Here is a 15,470-nt window from a genome sequence, read left to right as displayed (position 1 = left end):
TGCAGGCCGGAGGGGCCGCGTTGGGCGGCGGTCAGGGCTGTGGTGGGATGTGCAGGCCGGAGGGCCGCGTTGGGCGGCGGTCAGGGCCGTGGGGGGATGTGCAGGCCGGAGAGGCAGAGCTGCCCGGAGCCCAGAGCGGACCTCCTCCTGCCCCGGCCTGAGATGCGGGGGTCGCAGAGACCAGGACCGGCCTCTCCCCGGCTTGCTCAGAGGAGGGGAGCCCAGCTCCTGTTTCTGGGCGTTTGTCCCGATTGTGAATGTCGACAGCAGCTCTCAGGATTTCTGTTAGTGTGGCGATCAGTGTGTTCTTCACACAGACGGCGAAACGGAGTACCCTCAGGCGTTCTAAAATGGCACGGAATAGGAAAGATGCCCAAGAGACATGAAAACATGCTCCAAGTCACTGATCATCTGAGAGATGCAAATCAAAACGACAGTGAGATATCACCTCACACCTGTTGGAAGGCTACCACCAACAAATCAACAAGTGCTGGCGAGGATGCGGAGAAAAGGGAGCCCTCGTGCACTGCTGGTGGGAACGCAGACTGGTGCAGCCACTGTGGAGAACAGTATGGAGTTTCCTCAGAAAACTAAAATGGAACTGCTTTATGACCCAGTGATCCCACTCCTATGGATATAGCCTAAGAAACTAGAAACCCCAATCAGAAAGGATATATGCACCCCTATGTTCATAGCAGCACAATTTACCATAGCTAAGACTTGGAAACAGCCTAGTGCCCATCAGCAGATGAGTGGATTAAAAACTGTGGTACATCTACACAATGGAATACTAGAACTTGTACCATTTCCAACAGCAGGATGGACCTGGGGAGCATTATGCTGAGTGAAATAGGCCAGTCAGAGAACGATAAGTATCACATGATCTCAGTCATGTGGAATCTAGTGAACCAAATAAACCGGTGATCAAAACTAGACCCAGGGTGGAGAGGAGAGCTCTGGGCCTTACCCCACTAAGGCCCGCCCTCACGGCGCCGGCCCGGAGTGGCGGCCAAGAGCGCCCACCACCCAGGCCTTTGGGCCCAGAGCCAAGCCCTGCGGCGCCAAGGCCCCGCTCTGTGTCAGGGCCCGGCGGGAGGTGGAGACGATTGTCTACCTTCACTGTCCGCTGTCGCTGGCCTCACTGCTCCTGGACCCCAGGTCCGGCTGTCCTGGCTGCGGAAGATGGTCAGTGTCCAGTGCCCGAGTGTCAGCTGTCAGGTGACTGCTCGCGCTGGGATGCTTGTCTTCCTCTTGAGCTCGACCCTGACAGCCGATGGGATGAGACGTGGTGTCCTGAGAGGATGTCTCTGCCGATGGGCACCTGATTGTCTAGAGCAGTCTGATCCGCCCAGGACCAGATCCCTGTCTTCTGTCCCCACTTGAGTCTGAATGTCCATGGACAGACTCAGACGGCCCGTGCCGGGCTGTCTGTCCTCGATGGGACCCAGAATGTCCAGAGCTGCTCCTGACTGGCCTGGGCAGACCCAGGGTGCTTTCCTGAAGCAGGCCCTGATTGTGTCTCTGAACCTTCAGAGTGTCCTTTGCTATCGCTGTTCTGATTAGTGCTGGACCCTAGGTTTCTGGCTATTTTATCACTAGAGGTGTAATGGTCACACTTCTTTTGTGACTTTTTGTTGTTCTGACCTGTAGATCTCTCTGTTGTTCAGCTTTCCTCTGTTGGATTTAACTCTTAAATGATCAGTATTTTTGTTTTTTCCCAATTGATTGTCCTTTTTCCTGTGTTTTTTTTTCACGTGCACATAAGCCACGGGGTCCTGTTTTATTCAGTTTTGCACACCGTGGTCCTGTGTTTTCATAGCTGATTTCATCATCTTTGCCTCTGTTTCCCGATTGGGCTGACACTTGACTGTCGCCTTCTTCCTTGCGCTTCAGTAGAATTTGACCTACTTTTCTCTTTTCCCTTTTGTCGTGATTTCCCCCCATATGTGTCTCTGTGTCTGCAAGTAGGTGTGTCACCTTTTTATTTTTTCTTTCAGAGCTGGACCCAGGCCTTTCCCTCTTCCTCTTGGGCTCTTGGATCTTGCTTTCCCCGTCCATCACTCTGACTGCCTGGACTTTCCCTCTGTCCTCCTCCTCCTCCTCCGCCTCCTCTTTCCTTTATGTCGTGTTCCCCGTGTTTCTGTAGGTGTCCCTTCTTTTCTGCGTTGGTCTGATGCTTGGAAATTCGTCTCATTTAGGCTCAGAGTAGGCTTCAGCCAACTTGAATGCCATCAGAAAGAATTCTCCCAAGTCTAATTTCTGGTTGTGGTCCAAGCTATCCATGCAGACGTCGGCAGTGTCTGGGTCAGCTGGATTCTGTGCAGAAGATGCACAGAAGGGAGGGCCATGAGGCAGACTCACGTGGTCAAATAAATAATCCAAAGTCAACTTAGGGAATGTGAATTTCTGCTACTTAAATTGACACCAAATCAGGTGTTCTTTGCTTAATATAATTTAGTTTATTGTGACTCTGCAGAAAATTAGAGGTAATAGAGGAAAAGAAAGAAATGTTAAATACATGTGGTGACATGAAAAAATTTGTTGGCCACGTTCCTCTTTTCCTATTTCAAATATCAAAATATTATAAAGCCAATAATTGAACTATCTTTTAAACATACTATCTTAATGTTCATTATGTAGGAAGAATATGGTGAAGGTCTAACTAATTGGTATTTATTTATTTGTCATTAAATAGTCATATTATTATTCTTCAAAAGAAAAATAGACACTGGGCCCTAGCTGGTTTGGCCTTTGGACTGAAAGGTCCTGGGTTCAATTCTGGTCAAGGGCACATGCTCAGGTTGTAGGCTTGATTCTCAGTGGGGGACATGGAGGAGGTGGCTGATCAGTGATTCTCTCTCATCATTGATGTTTCTGTCTCTCCCTCTCTGAAATCAATTATATGTATGTGTGTGTGTGTGTGTGTGTGTGTGTATATATATACACACACACACACACACACACACACACTCACACTGAGTGGCCAGATTATTATGATCTCTGAACGCATAATAATCTGGCCACTCAGTGTGTGTGTGTGTGTCTGTGTGTGTGTGTCTGTGTATTAGAGGCCTGGTGCATGAACTCGTGCATGGGTTGGGGTCCAGCCAGCCTGGCCAGGGGGAGGGGACATGGGCAGTTGGCCAGCCTGCCTGCTGGTCGAACTCCTGGTCAAGGGGACAATTTACATATTAGCCTTTTATAATATAGGATATACACTGAGTGGCCAGATTATTATGCGTTCAGAGATCATCATAATCTGGCCACTCAGTGTATATAAAAAGACCCAGAGTCATAGAAGCATGAACAGACTGTTGAACGACAGAGGGAAGGCAGGGAGGCTGGGTGGGAAGAGATCAACCAGTGAACTTGTGGGCATATATGCATAACCCGTGGACACAGACAAAGGGGTGTTGAGGACCTGGGAGGGGAGAGGACAGGAGCGACTGGAAGAGGTTAATGGGGAAAAGGAGGACCTATGCAATACTTTCAACAATAAAGATTTAAAAAACAAAAACAGTAATGGAGTAGTTTTCCATAAGCAGAAACTGTCTAAAGGAAGTGTTCTTTATTCTGGGAGTGTATGTTTCCTCAGGTTTCAGGGTTACAGTGTCCTTTGTTTAAGAGTGATGGTGATTACAGAGGGCGCATGCATGCCTGGGGGGTGGGTTAGGAGCATACCTGATGACTCCGAGAAGCTCAGCTGCCAGCGTGCCTCCCAGTCATGAGACCTGAAGAGCGAGGGCACTGATTAGCAGAGGCTCTCCACTCAGGGACGTGGCCCCTACCTCGGGTGCTGCCCCTCTGGGATCCAGGGTCCTGAAAGCAGCTTTGGGATAGGAGGAAAGCAGGACTGAATGGGGCGGGGACACTTGAAACCTTTCCTCACATTCCAAGGCTGAAGGTCAGTCTCAGGTTCACACCCCAATGCGGGTTCACACATAGTGGCCATAGCTATTTCACAACCCAGCGCAGATTTCACACCCACTGCCAGTTCACACCCCACGGCCAGGTTCACACCCACTGCCCATTCACACCCACCGCTGGTTCACATCCCACTGCCAGTTCACACCCCACGGCCAGGTTCACACTCAGTGCCAGTTCATACCCACTGCCAGTTCACACCAACCGCCAGGTTCACACTCAGTGCCAGTTCATACCCACTGCCGGGTCACACCTCACTGCCAGGTTCACACCCACTGCCAGTTTATACCCACTGCCAATTCACACCCACTGCCCATTCACACCCACCGCTGGTTCACATCCCACTGCCAGTTCACACCCCACGGCCAGGTTCACACTCAGTGCCAGTTCATACCCACTGCCAGTTCACACCAACCGCCAGGTTCACACTCAGTGCCAGTTCATACCCACTGCCGGGTCACACCTCACTGCCAGGTTCACACCCACTGCCAGTTTATACCCACTGCCAATTCACACCAACTTCCAGGTTCACACCAACCGCCAGGTTCACACCCCATTGCCAGTTCACACCCACCGCTGGTTCACATCCCACTGCCAGTTCACACCCCACGGCCAGTTCACACCAATTGCCAGGTTCACACCCATTGCCAGGTTCACACCAACTGCCAGGTTCACACTCAGTGCCAGTTCATACCCACTGCCGGTTCACACCTCACTGCCAGGTTCACACCCACTGCCAGTTTATACCCACTGCCAGTTCACACCAACTTCCAGGTTCACACCAACCGCCAGGTTCACACCCCATTGCCAGTTCACACCAATTGCCAGGTTCACACCCATTGCCAGGTTCACACCAACTGCTAGGTTCACACCCCACTGCTGGTTCACACCCACTGCCACAGCTGGGTTCCACCCCACTCAGCCTGCTATGTCCTCAGGAAGCAGGGAAACAGCAGTTGAGTCATGCTCTGGCACAGTGGCTGTTTCTGTTCTTATCCTATCTAATAAAAGAGTAATATGCAAATTAACCATCACTCCACTACACCCACAAGCCATGCCCACCAGCCAATCAGGAGAGAGTATGCAAATTAACCCAACCAAGATGGCTGCGGCCATGGAGCAAGCAGGAGGCTTGGGTTTCCACGACAATGGAGGAAGTCAAGCTTTTTGCACACCCTGGCCGGCCCAGGCCTCCACTCAAGGCTACAAAGTTTCAGTTATAGAAGATAAATAAATCCCAGATACCAGGGCCTCTGCTTGGGTCGCCGGGGGGCATGGCCGGCCTGCAAACCACCACAGGCCCCTTGCCCAGGCCACCCCATGACCCAAGAGAACCCCCCTGATCTGGGACACCCTTCAGGACACCCTTCACAGCCCCCACCCATGCACCAGGCCTCTATCGTACCTTATAATAGAGAAACATGCAAATTGACCGCACCTCCGCTATGCCCACGATTGGGCCGGCAGGAGGCTGGGGGCGGGACTCCGGGTGGCATATCCGCCGTTGAGAAGTTCAAGATGGCGGTGCCAAGTGGCCGGACCCATGCCACCGCTCCCGGGGGTGCCTGAAGCGATCGGCACCCCGGGGGGGCGTGGCCGGGCCCATCGGCACCCCAGGGGGCGTGGCCGGGCCCATCGGCACCCCGGGGGGGCGTGGCCGGACCCATGCCGCCGCTCCCGGGGGTGCCTGAAGCGATCGGCACCCCGGGGGGCGTGGCCGGGCCCATCAGCACCCCAGGGGGCGTGGCCGGGCCCATGCCACCACTCCCGGGGGTGCCTGGGGCGATCGGCACCCCGGGGGATGTGGCCGGGCCCATGCCGCTGCTCCCGGGGGTGCCTGGGGTCATCGGAACCCCGGGGGGGCGTGGGCGGGCCCATGCCGCCGCTCCCGGGGGTGCCTGGGGCGATCGGCACCCCGGGGGACGTAGCCGGGCCCATCGGCACCCGGGGGGCGTGGCCGGGCCCATGCCGCCGCTCCCGGGGGTGCCTGGGGCCATCGGCACCCCTGGGGGGCGTGGCCGGGCCCATGCCGCCGCTCCCGGGGGTGCCTGGGGCGATCGGCACCCCGGGGGATGTGGCCGGGCCCATCGGCACCCCGGGGGGGCGTAGCTGGGCCCATTCAGCCGCTCCCGGGGGTGCCTGGGGTGATCGGCACCCCGGTGGGGCGTGGCCGGGCCCATGCCGCCGCTCCCGGGGGGTGCCTGGGGCGATCGGCCACCTAGGGGGGCGTGTCCGGGCCCCTCCCGCCCCTCCCGGGGGTCCCAGGGTTGATTGTCCACCTGGGAGGGCGTGGTCCTGCCCCTCCCGCCCCTCCCGGGGGTCCGGGGGTCGATCGCCCACCTGGGGGGGCATGGCCTGGCCCCTCCCGCCCCTCCCGGGGGTCCCAGGGGCCGAGGCTTTCCCGGCCTTGGGCACCAGTGGGCAGCCTGCACGGATCGCAGGAAACCACTGGGGGTCGGCTCCTGTGATCGGTAGCAGGGACGCTGGGTGCGGCGAGCCCAAGGCCACTGCCCAGGGCCAAGCCCCGACCCTGAAAAAGGCAGAAGGCGGTGGCCACAGCCAAGGCCTGGGTCCCTGGTGCCGGCAGAAAACTGGTGCAGGCAGCCAGGTGAATGAAGGTCTATTGCACGAATCTTCGTGCAAACGGGCTACTAGTCCTATCTAATAAAAGAATAATATGCAAATTGACCATCACTCCAACACACAAGATGGCTGCCCTTATGTGGTCAAAGATCCTGCCCCCATGTGGACACAAGATGGCTGCCACAAGATGGCCAGCAAGGGAGGGCAGTTGGGAGAGACCAGGCCTGCAAGGGAGGGAAGTGGGGGTCAATCAAGCCTGCAGGGGAGGGCAGTTGGGGGGTACCAGGCCTGCAGAAGAGGGAAGTTGAGGGCGACTGGGCCTGCAGGGAAGGGCAGTTGTGGGGGACCCAGGCCTGCAGGGGAGAGCAGTTGGAGGGGGCAGGCCTGCAGGGGAGGGGAGTTGGGGGGGGGACCAGGCCTGCAGGGGAGGGCAGTTAGGGGGGACCAGGCCTGCAGGGGAGGGCAGTTAGGGGCAATCAGGCTGGCAGGGGAGCAGTTAGGCACCAATCAGGCTGGCAGGGGAGTGATTAGAGGGTGATCAGGCTGGCAGGCAGAAGTGGTTAGGGGCAATCAGGAAGGCAGGCAGGCGAGCAGTTGGGAGCCAGCAATCCTGAGGGATGTCTGACTGCCGTTTAGGCCTGATCCTCGTAGGATCGGGCCTAAACGGGCAGTCGGACATCCCTTGAGGAGTCCCATATTGGAGAGGGTGTAGGCTGGGCTGAGGGACATCTCCCCCCCCCCCGTGCACAAATTTCGTGCACTGGGCCTCCAGTCTTTCATAAAAGGAGTGGCCATCAACCTCCTGTTGGCCTTTCTAATTTACTTTCCTTTTACTGGTTCACAAAATTCGGAAGCATGGGAACGACGGCTAGCAGAAACCAAAGGCCGTTTCTTTGGAGTCCCGGGAAGTAGGTCCTTATCTGGGACACTTCAGACCTCTCTGAGTAAAACTGCTGTTTTAGTGACCATCTTCGCTTTTGCCCTCGCTGTGAGCTGAGGATGAGCCGTGCCCCCGGGGGCCCAGGAAACGCGTTCAAACGAAGGTTTGAAAGCACCTTTCTGGCCTGTGCTCTTTCTGGACAGGGAAGAGGTTCCCGTGTTTTGGAGCGCATGTCCCGTGTGTGGAGTAAGGGTGAGAGGGAGGGACCAGATGGATTTCACAAACCAATGAGAGCCCGAGACCTTTGCAGTTCTGTTACATTACGAAGAGCAGAGGACTAGAGTTCTTGGGGAAGTTGAGTGTGGTGGAATCGGTGTGTGTGGGGGAGAAATAGGCCACCCGCTCCCCGCCCGGTGCTCCAGATTTAAGGATCGTAGTCGTTTCTGAGTGACAGGCGGCGTGACGTCATGGCCCTAATTGCTGTGTTGGTTTTGTCTCTCAGGTGAGTCTGAATGATTCCCACAACCAGATGGTGGTGCACTGGGCCGGAGAGAAGAGCAACGTGATTGTGGCCTTGGCCCGAGACAGCCTGGCCTTGGCCCGACCCCGGAGCAGCGACGTAAGTCTCGGTGTTTCTCGGGCATCCTCTTCCTCTGTGCCGCCAGCATGTCCCTTTGGGACCTGCCAGGGTTCTCATTCCAGAAAACAGCGGGTCATTGGAGAATGGATGGCATGAGTTACATCCAGAGGAGATAATCCAGAAAATAATAAATGCCCCTTATTTGTTGACCACAGGGTCATGCAGTCAATTGCCAGCAGATCATGTGACGTGTGATTACTCTTGTGAGGCGACAGGGTGCGGTCTGGTGGTTGTGTCTGTTCAGGATGCCGGGAGTGCCTTCCGGGCAGAGTGTAGGTCTGCTCACAGCCGGGGAGAGCTCATGGCCCTTCCGTCCTCATTTCTCCCAACACCTTACAGTTGGGTGCACTGTTCAATCAGATTTGCTCATATTCTTCTTTAAATTTTTATTTTTAAAAATTTTTTCTTTTGTTAATCTTCACATGAGGGTGTTTTCCCATTGATTTTTAGAGAGAGTGGAAGGAAGGGGGAGAGCCAGAGAGAGAGAAACATCGACGTGAGAGACACACACTGATTGGTTGTCTTCCACACGCCAGGGATTGAGCCTGCAACCAACACACGTGCCCTTGACCAGAATTGAACCTGGGACCCTTCAGTCCAAGGGCCGATGCTCTATCCACTGAGCCACACCGGCCAGGGTGATTTGCTCACGTTCTTATTCCCACAGTTGCCTTACACCAGGCGTCCTCAAACTACGGCCCGCGGGCCACATGCGGGTGTTTTTGCCGTTTTGTTTTTTCACTTCAAAATAAGATATGTGCAGTGTGCTTAGGAATTTGTTCATAGTTTTTTTAAACTATAGTCCGGCCCTCCAACAGTCTGAGGGGCAGGGAACTGGCCCCCATTTAAAAAGTTTGAGGACCCCTGCCTTACACAGTGCTTAGCAGGTAGGTGCTGTGAAGACCCAAGACCAAGCGCCACGCACGCGCAGTCGTGCGGGAGGCGGCGGGGGACGGCAGGAGGGACACTGTCTCCAAGCTGACGGCCTCCTTTGCCGCCACCGAGAACGTGGTCTCCTCCGTCTTTGTTGAAGTGCACGCCCGCTGGGGCAGTAAGCCATTTGTCCTCTCCGTGGAGGTGCAGGTTCAGGAATCACCCCTGAACCCAGTCTGAACGTGTGACTGCACTTGGCCTCGGTGTCCGGGACGCCGGGGCGCGGAAAGGGCTTCGCGAGCTGGAGCAGGAAGACTTCCCGGGCCGCACGCGCTCTGGATGCCGAGCGGGAAGCAGAGCAGGGCCCGTGTTGCCAGATCTTCCGAAGTTTCGGGAGAAGCTCAGAGATCCGGATTTTTATGTGAAAACTGCCGATTCTTATAGTTGGCACCTAATGTGTAGTTCTTCATACTACCTGTAAGCCAAGTAAAACGCATGAGGCCAGCTGGCCCTGGGCCTCCCGGCTGTGGCCTCTGCTCCAGACTCCCCCTCGCGGGTCAGGGCGGCGTCGGCGTGGGGGACAGGCGCTCTGGCCAGAGGACGCCTCCTGGGGACGAGCCAGCGTGTCACGTTAGCCTGAGCACACAGTCGCCATGCCTGAGCCTAGGTTTGGTTCTGTGAGGTCCCTCATGTGTCCACTCTCTGAGTTGGATGTGCCCTTGGGGGTGGGGGAGGGGTGCCTGGAGGAGCCCCAGGAGCTGTTTCCCAGTGGAATCGGGGAACCTGCAGGCAGGGAGGGACCAATGCCCGGGCGTGTCGGGGGGTCGGAGCAGGGGCCCGTGAACGCCTGGACCTGACGGCCACTCTGGGTGTGGTGGCTGCAGCAGGCGAGCCTCGTGGGGCCATCACTTTAGCCTGTTTACAGATGCGACGGGTGTGAAGCCCAGTCACAGCGTGCCCACGCCCTCTGGCCCGTGGGGGTCAGCGTAGTCTCTGCCACAGACGTCGCCTCCGAGCGCAGGACATGGCTCTGTGTCCTGCTGTGCTGAGAAAATCCTCCTTAGAGAATTTTTGTTGTTAATCCTCACCTACGGATATTTTCCCCATTGATTTTTAGAGAGGAAGAGAGAGAGAGAGAGAGAGAGAGAGAGAGAGAGAGAGAGAGAGAGAAACATCTATGTGAAAGAGACACATCTATTGGTTGCCTCCTGCACACACCTGGACCAGGGCTGGGGATCAAACCTGCAACCCAGGTATATGCCCTTGACCAGGAATCAAACCTGAGACCCCTAGGTGCGAGGGCTCACGCTCTAACCACTGAGCACACCAGCCAGGGCTTTCTTAGAGTTTTTATGCAATCAAAAATTTTTTGCCTAGATAGTATTTTCTTGTGAGATAGGTAAAGACCTTCATGTTGTTTTATGGTTTTGCTGGACAAACAGGAAATAGAGATATTCAGTGACTCCCATGAGGTTACTCTGCATGTCTGGGAGGTTTGGGGCTAATGAGAGTTGATACTTGGCATCTGAGGATGTAGTGTTGCTACGGGTGACCCGCTGGCCCGGGTTCCAGCACTGGGAGTCCCCAATGGGACCACCCTCCGTCCCAGGTGAGCTAGGGTGGTTGGTCACCTTGGTGTTGCCAGTCCCCAGCCCGGTTCTTCTCTGAATATTTGAGTGTATCTGGGAGGAACCATGGGACATGTGAAGCATACACTGTTCTGGAATGAAGGGTACCTAAGAATAAGTGGGTAGGAAATTACTGCTCGGGGATCTACACTAATAAAAGAGAAAGATGCAAATTGACTGTACCTTTGCGATGCCCACCAGCCAATCAGGGGTGAGTGTGCAGATTAACGCAACAAAGATGGCAGGTTAATTTGCATATACACACGCCGAGCCACTGGGGCGGGATGCTTGCGTTGTCATCATTGCGACGATACAGGCGTTCTGCACCACCCCAGCCACTCTGGGCCTCTGGGCAGAGTGGGAAGGTGGAAAGCTGGCTCTGGGCCGGAGTGAAGGCGGTGCTGGCAGCCAGGGGAAGGAAGGCCCATGAATCTTCGTGCATCGGGCCTCTAGTAATAAATACGGAGGGCGTGTGTACAATCTGCATTAAGGATTGGCAGATGAAATTGAGATGTTCTGATGTGAAACGTTAATGCAAAAATGAACGATGGCTCAGGCAGGAGCTGCTGGTGTCAGATCAGTGACAGTCACATCTCTGGAGGAGCCTGGGGTGAGGCCGGCGGCGCCCGGGGAAGGGAGCCGTGAGCTGGGATGGCCAGCGTGTGCACATTCAGAGCAGAAAGGGGCTGGGGCTGGGCCTGGGGCTGGATTGGAAGCTTTGCTATTAAACCAGGAAATCGGTGGGGGAAGATGTCCTTTTTCTGTAACACTTACCTTTCTGACTAAGTGATGTTAACATCACAGTGAACTATCAGGCTTGCTTTGACCACTGGGTAAGCTCAGTATGTGTCACGTTGCACAGGCAGTAAAGTCCAGGTACAGGATGTCAGACGGCCCATCTGCCATCCTTACCTGAGGTGGAGCCCCTGGTCACCTGTCTTACTTCCGCAGGTGACTCCTTTGCTAAGCCTGCCGTCTTCCCTGGAGGTGATTTCACAGCTGCACTTGCCGCGCAGGGTCGCAGGTCGCAGGGTTGTGGTGGGAGCCGCCTGAGCTCCTATGGGAAGGCGTTGGGATAGGACCCGCCCGTGAGCACTCAGCGAGCAGCCTCCTGGGTTATCACTGCGGGGGGCCGGGGCCGGGGCCGGGCTCTGCTCCCCTGGGCTCACCACGGCAGGCTTGACCTCCCAGCACCGGCATTTCCATCTCGGTGGGCGCCTCTGTGGAGACCACGAGGAGTTGTCCGTCTTCTGGAATGCTGTAGGAACAGACTTCCCAGCGGAGGGGTGAGGCGTTAGGTGACCTTTTGGGGACATTTCCACAGACGGCAAAACGCTTTCTCAGTCCCTCCCCCAGACCACCGCGCTCTGCCTCGATGCCGTTTGTCAAACACGGACTCGGCCTGCGGAGCCGCTTACACTGTTTCCACTCGCCTGGCTTCCTCTCCAGGGACTGTCTCCCCCAGGCTCCCACCCCCGGGGCCAGGGCCAGGCGCCCCGCTTCTCCTCTGGGTCATCTTGTCACACCCGGAACCATGGGGAGAGCAGGCAGGAGCCGCACAGGATCGAGGCAGGACGTCCGAAAGGGACGGCTCTTCCCGCCACGTTTCTCACCCACTTTCCCTCCCGCTTCCCTGTCCCAGGTGTATGTGTCCTACGACTACGGGAAATCGTTCCAGAAAATCTCCGAGAAGCTGAACTTCGGTGCGGGAAACGGCAGCGAGGCGGTGATCGCCCAGTTCTACCACAGCCCCGCGGACAACCGGCGGGTGAGGAGGCCGGCTGGAGTCCTGGCTGCGCTTCGGGAGAGGCTGCACTGGAGGCGGGCGCGGGCCCTCTGTCGTCTCTGCAGCATGACTGGTGGCCGGTGACCGTTTTTCGGTTTCCCTGGGAGTCTGACAGAGTCCAGTGCTCAGGTGGAACCAACATCCCCGAGCCGGCCAGGTGCCGGCCGGGCAGGGTCCAGGCCCACAGTGGCTGTGACGGCACAGAAAACCGGCCAGCTGGTAACTGGTGGCTCCTAGGTGCCAAAAGGGTTACCAGTCCCCAGGCCTTCTCTTGCAGTCTAATCCAGACTGGCAGCTGCGCGCTCTTCCTGGCATCACCAGTGCATGTGCGTGTGCGTGTGCGCACCCTCCTCCCTCCAACCTGTCCTGGTGCAGAGGTCACCAAGGCAGTAGATGGTGCTCTGTCTCCTGATCTGCCTTCCCAACTGGTCTGCTGCTTGTTTCTGCAGAAGACCCCCCCCCCCGCCCCGTCCCCCACCACAGTGTGACTTGGCGGAGGTTGCCCTGGCCCCAAGGGAGGCAGGAGGAGGGGAGAGGAGGACGGTGCAGGAGTCTGTCCCTCAGGCGTCCTCCTGGCGGGAGCCTGGCTCCACGAGGAGCTGTATTTGCTGCGTTCGTTCGTCCCCCCTGCCCTGATCCCTCACTCTTTTCCAGGTAGGATGGCTGCTCTCAGGATGCTGAGGGAAGGGTACCGGCTCCTCTTCCCGCCCCAGAAAGGGGGCCAGGGAGGGGGACGCCCAGGTGTCCCCCAGGGCCTGCGGCTGGCTGCCTGTGCTGTGGGCAGAGGTGGTATTGAAAGTATTTAGCCGCTGGGTTGGCACTGACCAATCAGACCTGCCTGATGTGGGAGCTGGTCCTGAAGGCCGCCCTGCGGGTGGGCATTAACCCCTTAGCTGCTGGGCTTGGGAGAGGTCTTGGGGAAGAGGCCAGCCCACTGCAGTTTTGGGAGGAACACCCACAGATTGCAGGGAAGTGAGGTACGGAAGCATTTTTAAAAATATATTTGTATTGATTTCAGAGAAGAAGAGAGAGGGAGAGAGAGATAGAAACATCAATGATGAGAGAGATTCATTGGTTGGCTGCCTCCTGCACGCCCCACACTGGTTAAAGCTCAGCCCTGCTTAATCTCAAAGTGCAGCAGCCAACTCGCCTCTTGCCTAACTTCTTACCTCCCTGCAGGTGACAGGACACCCCTCCCCCCTTACCTCCCTGCAGGTGACAGGACACCCCTCCCCCCTTACCTCCCTGCAGGTGACAGGACACCTCTCCCCCTTACCTCCCTGCAGGTGACAGGACACCCCTCCCCCCTTACCTCCCTGCAGGTGACAGGACACCCCTCCCCCCTTACCTCCCTGCAGGTGACAGGACACCCCTCCCCCCTTACCTCCCTGCAGGTGACAGGACACCCCTCCCCCCTTACCTCCCTGCAGGTGACAGGACACCCCTCCCCCCTTGCCTCCCTGCAGGTGACAGGACACCTCTCCCCCTTACCTCCCTGCAGGTGACAGGACACCCCTCCCCCCTTACCTCCCTGCAGGTGACAGGACACCCCTCCCCCCTTACCTCCCTGCAGGTGACAGGACACCCCTCCCCCCTTACCTACCTGCAGGTGACAGGACAATGCCAGGCAGGTGACTTGGGACTCACAGCACCACTTGTGAGGTGGCGCCCTGCCCAGGGTGCAGCTGACCTCAGTGTCCTTCTCCCGGGGGATCGATCTGTGTGCCCCCTGCCTCCCCAGAATCGAATGGCACTTGGATGACGCAGTGTGCCAGATTGTACCTGTTGCTGCTGTTCTTACACGTTGTCCCAGACCTGACACTGACACCATCTCACCGTCACTCTAGAGCCGTCCTTTCAGCTCACCGGTCCCTTCTCACTTCCCGCCACAGGGCACAGGTGTCCGTGGCAGGTGCGTCTTCCACCCTTCTTGGCGTGGGCTGTGGCGCGCAGCTGCTGAGCCACAGGTCGGGGTGGTCAGAAGTCAGGCGGGATGATGTCATGGGCTTTGCGGGGAGGTTTAGTGCAGGGAGAGGTGAGGGGCTTTTTGAGCATTAAGTCTGGAGAAGGAGCAAGGCAGGGGCCACGACGCTGGGCATGGAGGTGCAGGGTATGAGGTGCGGGTGAGAGGGAGCAGCATGCGTACAGCTCTGGGTGCAGGGCATGCGGCGCTGGGTGCAGGGAGCGCGGCGCTGGGTGCAGGGCATGTGGCGCTGGGTGCAGGGTATGCGGCGCTGGGTGCAGGGTATGCGGCGCTGGGTGCAGGGTATGCGGCGCTGGGTGCAGGGAGCACGGCGCTGGGTGCAGGGCGCACGGCGCTGGGTGCAGGGCGTGCGGAGATTTCTCAGGTGGAGCTGGACGGGCTGGGAGCTGCTGGGAGTAGAAGGGGCCGCCTTCTTAGCGAACTAGGGACAGAGGCCTGGCTGGGCAGGCTGCGGCTCTCTCCCGGCTCCCAGTTCCCCAGGGAGGCTGGTGCCCTCCTAGACTTCTCAGGAAGGAAAGGACGACCCTCCTTTGGGGATTAGTTTTGTTACTTTTGCTTCTGTGTCTTGGAAGGCAGTTTGCTCCAAGACACATCCCAGAAGCCTGGCGCGTGCTGTCCACAGCGCACGTGTGTGCGGTCAGGAGGGCTGTCACAGAGTAGGCGCCGAAATGGTTGAAATGACCGTCAGCATCTGCTCTGCCAAGTGAGTGTCACAGAGGGTGGAGGAGAGGTGTGAGGGGTGTGCCTGAAGCAGGTCCTGGTTTGGGGCCAGCTCTGTCAGGTGACAGGCCACGTGGGCGTGAGGACGTGGCTGTGTGGTGAGGGCGTGGCTGTGTGTCATGTGGGCATGGCTCTGTGGCAAGTGGGTATGGCTGTGTGGCATGTGGGTGTGGCTGTGGTGAGGACATGGCTGTGCGGTGAGGGCGCGGCTGTGTGGTATGTGGGCATGGCTGTGTGGTGAGGGTGTGGCTGTGTGGCAGGTGGGTGTGGCTGTGTACAGGTGGGCGTGGCCGCGCGGTGAGGAGTGGCCGCGCGGTGAGGAGTAGCTGGGCACAGGTGAGCCGTGAGCAGGTGAGCCGTGGGCAGGTGAGCCGTGGGCGGGTGAGGAGTAACCGTGGGCAGGTGAGCTGTGGGCAGGTGAGCCGTGGGCAGGTGAGGAGTAACCGTGGGCA

General features: G+C 57.5%; 1 protein-coding gene across 1 annotated transcript in view; it reads left to right on the top strand.

Annotated features, from left to right (window-relative positions):
• Window positions 1-15,470, top strand: part of SORL1 (sortilin related receptor 1) — a 158,224-nt gene that overhangs the window by 15,886 nt on the left and 126,868 nt on the right. Inside the window, exons 2-3 of the mRNA XM_079762235.1 lie at window positions 7,890-8,006; window positions 12,171-12,296. Coding sequence (XP_079618361.1) covers window positions 7,890-8,006; window positions 12,171-12,296 — 243 coding nt within the window. The remainder of the gene's footprint in view (window positions 1-7,889; window positions 8,007-12,170; window positions 12,297-15,470) is intronic.

The sequence above is a fragment of the Cnephaeus nilssonii genome (genome assembly GCF_951640355.1).
Source record: "Cnephaeus nilssonii genome assembly, chromosome: 22".
NCBI lineage: Eukaryota > Metazoa > Chordata > Mammalia > Chiroptera > Vespertilionidae > Cnephaeus > Cnephaeus nilssonii.
This window is presented reverse-complemented; position numbering and strand designations above follow the sequence as displayed.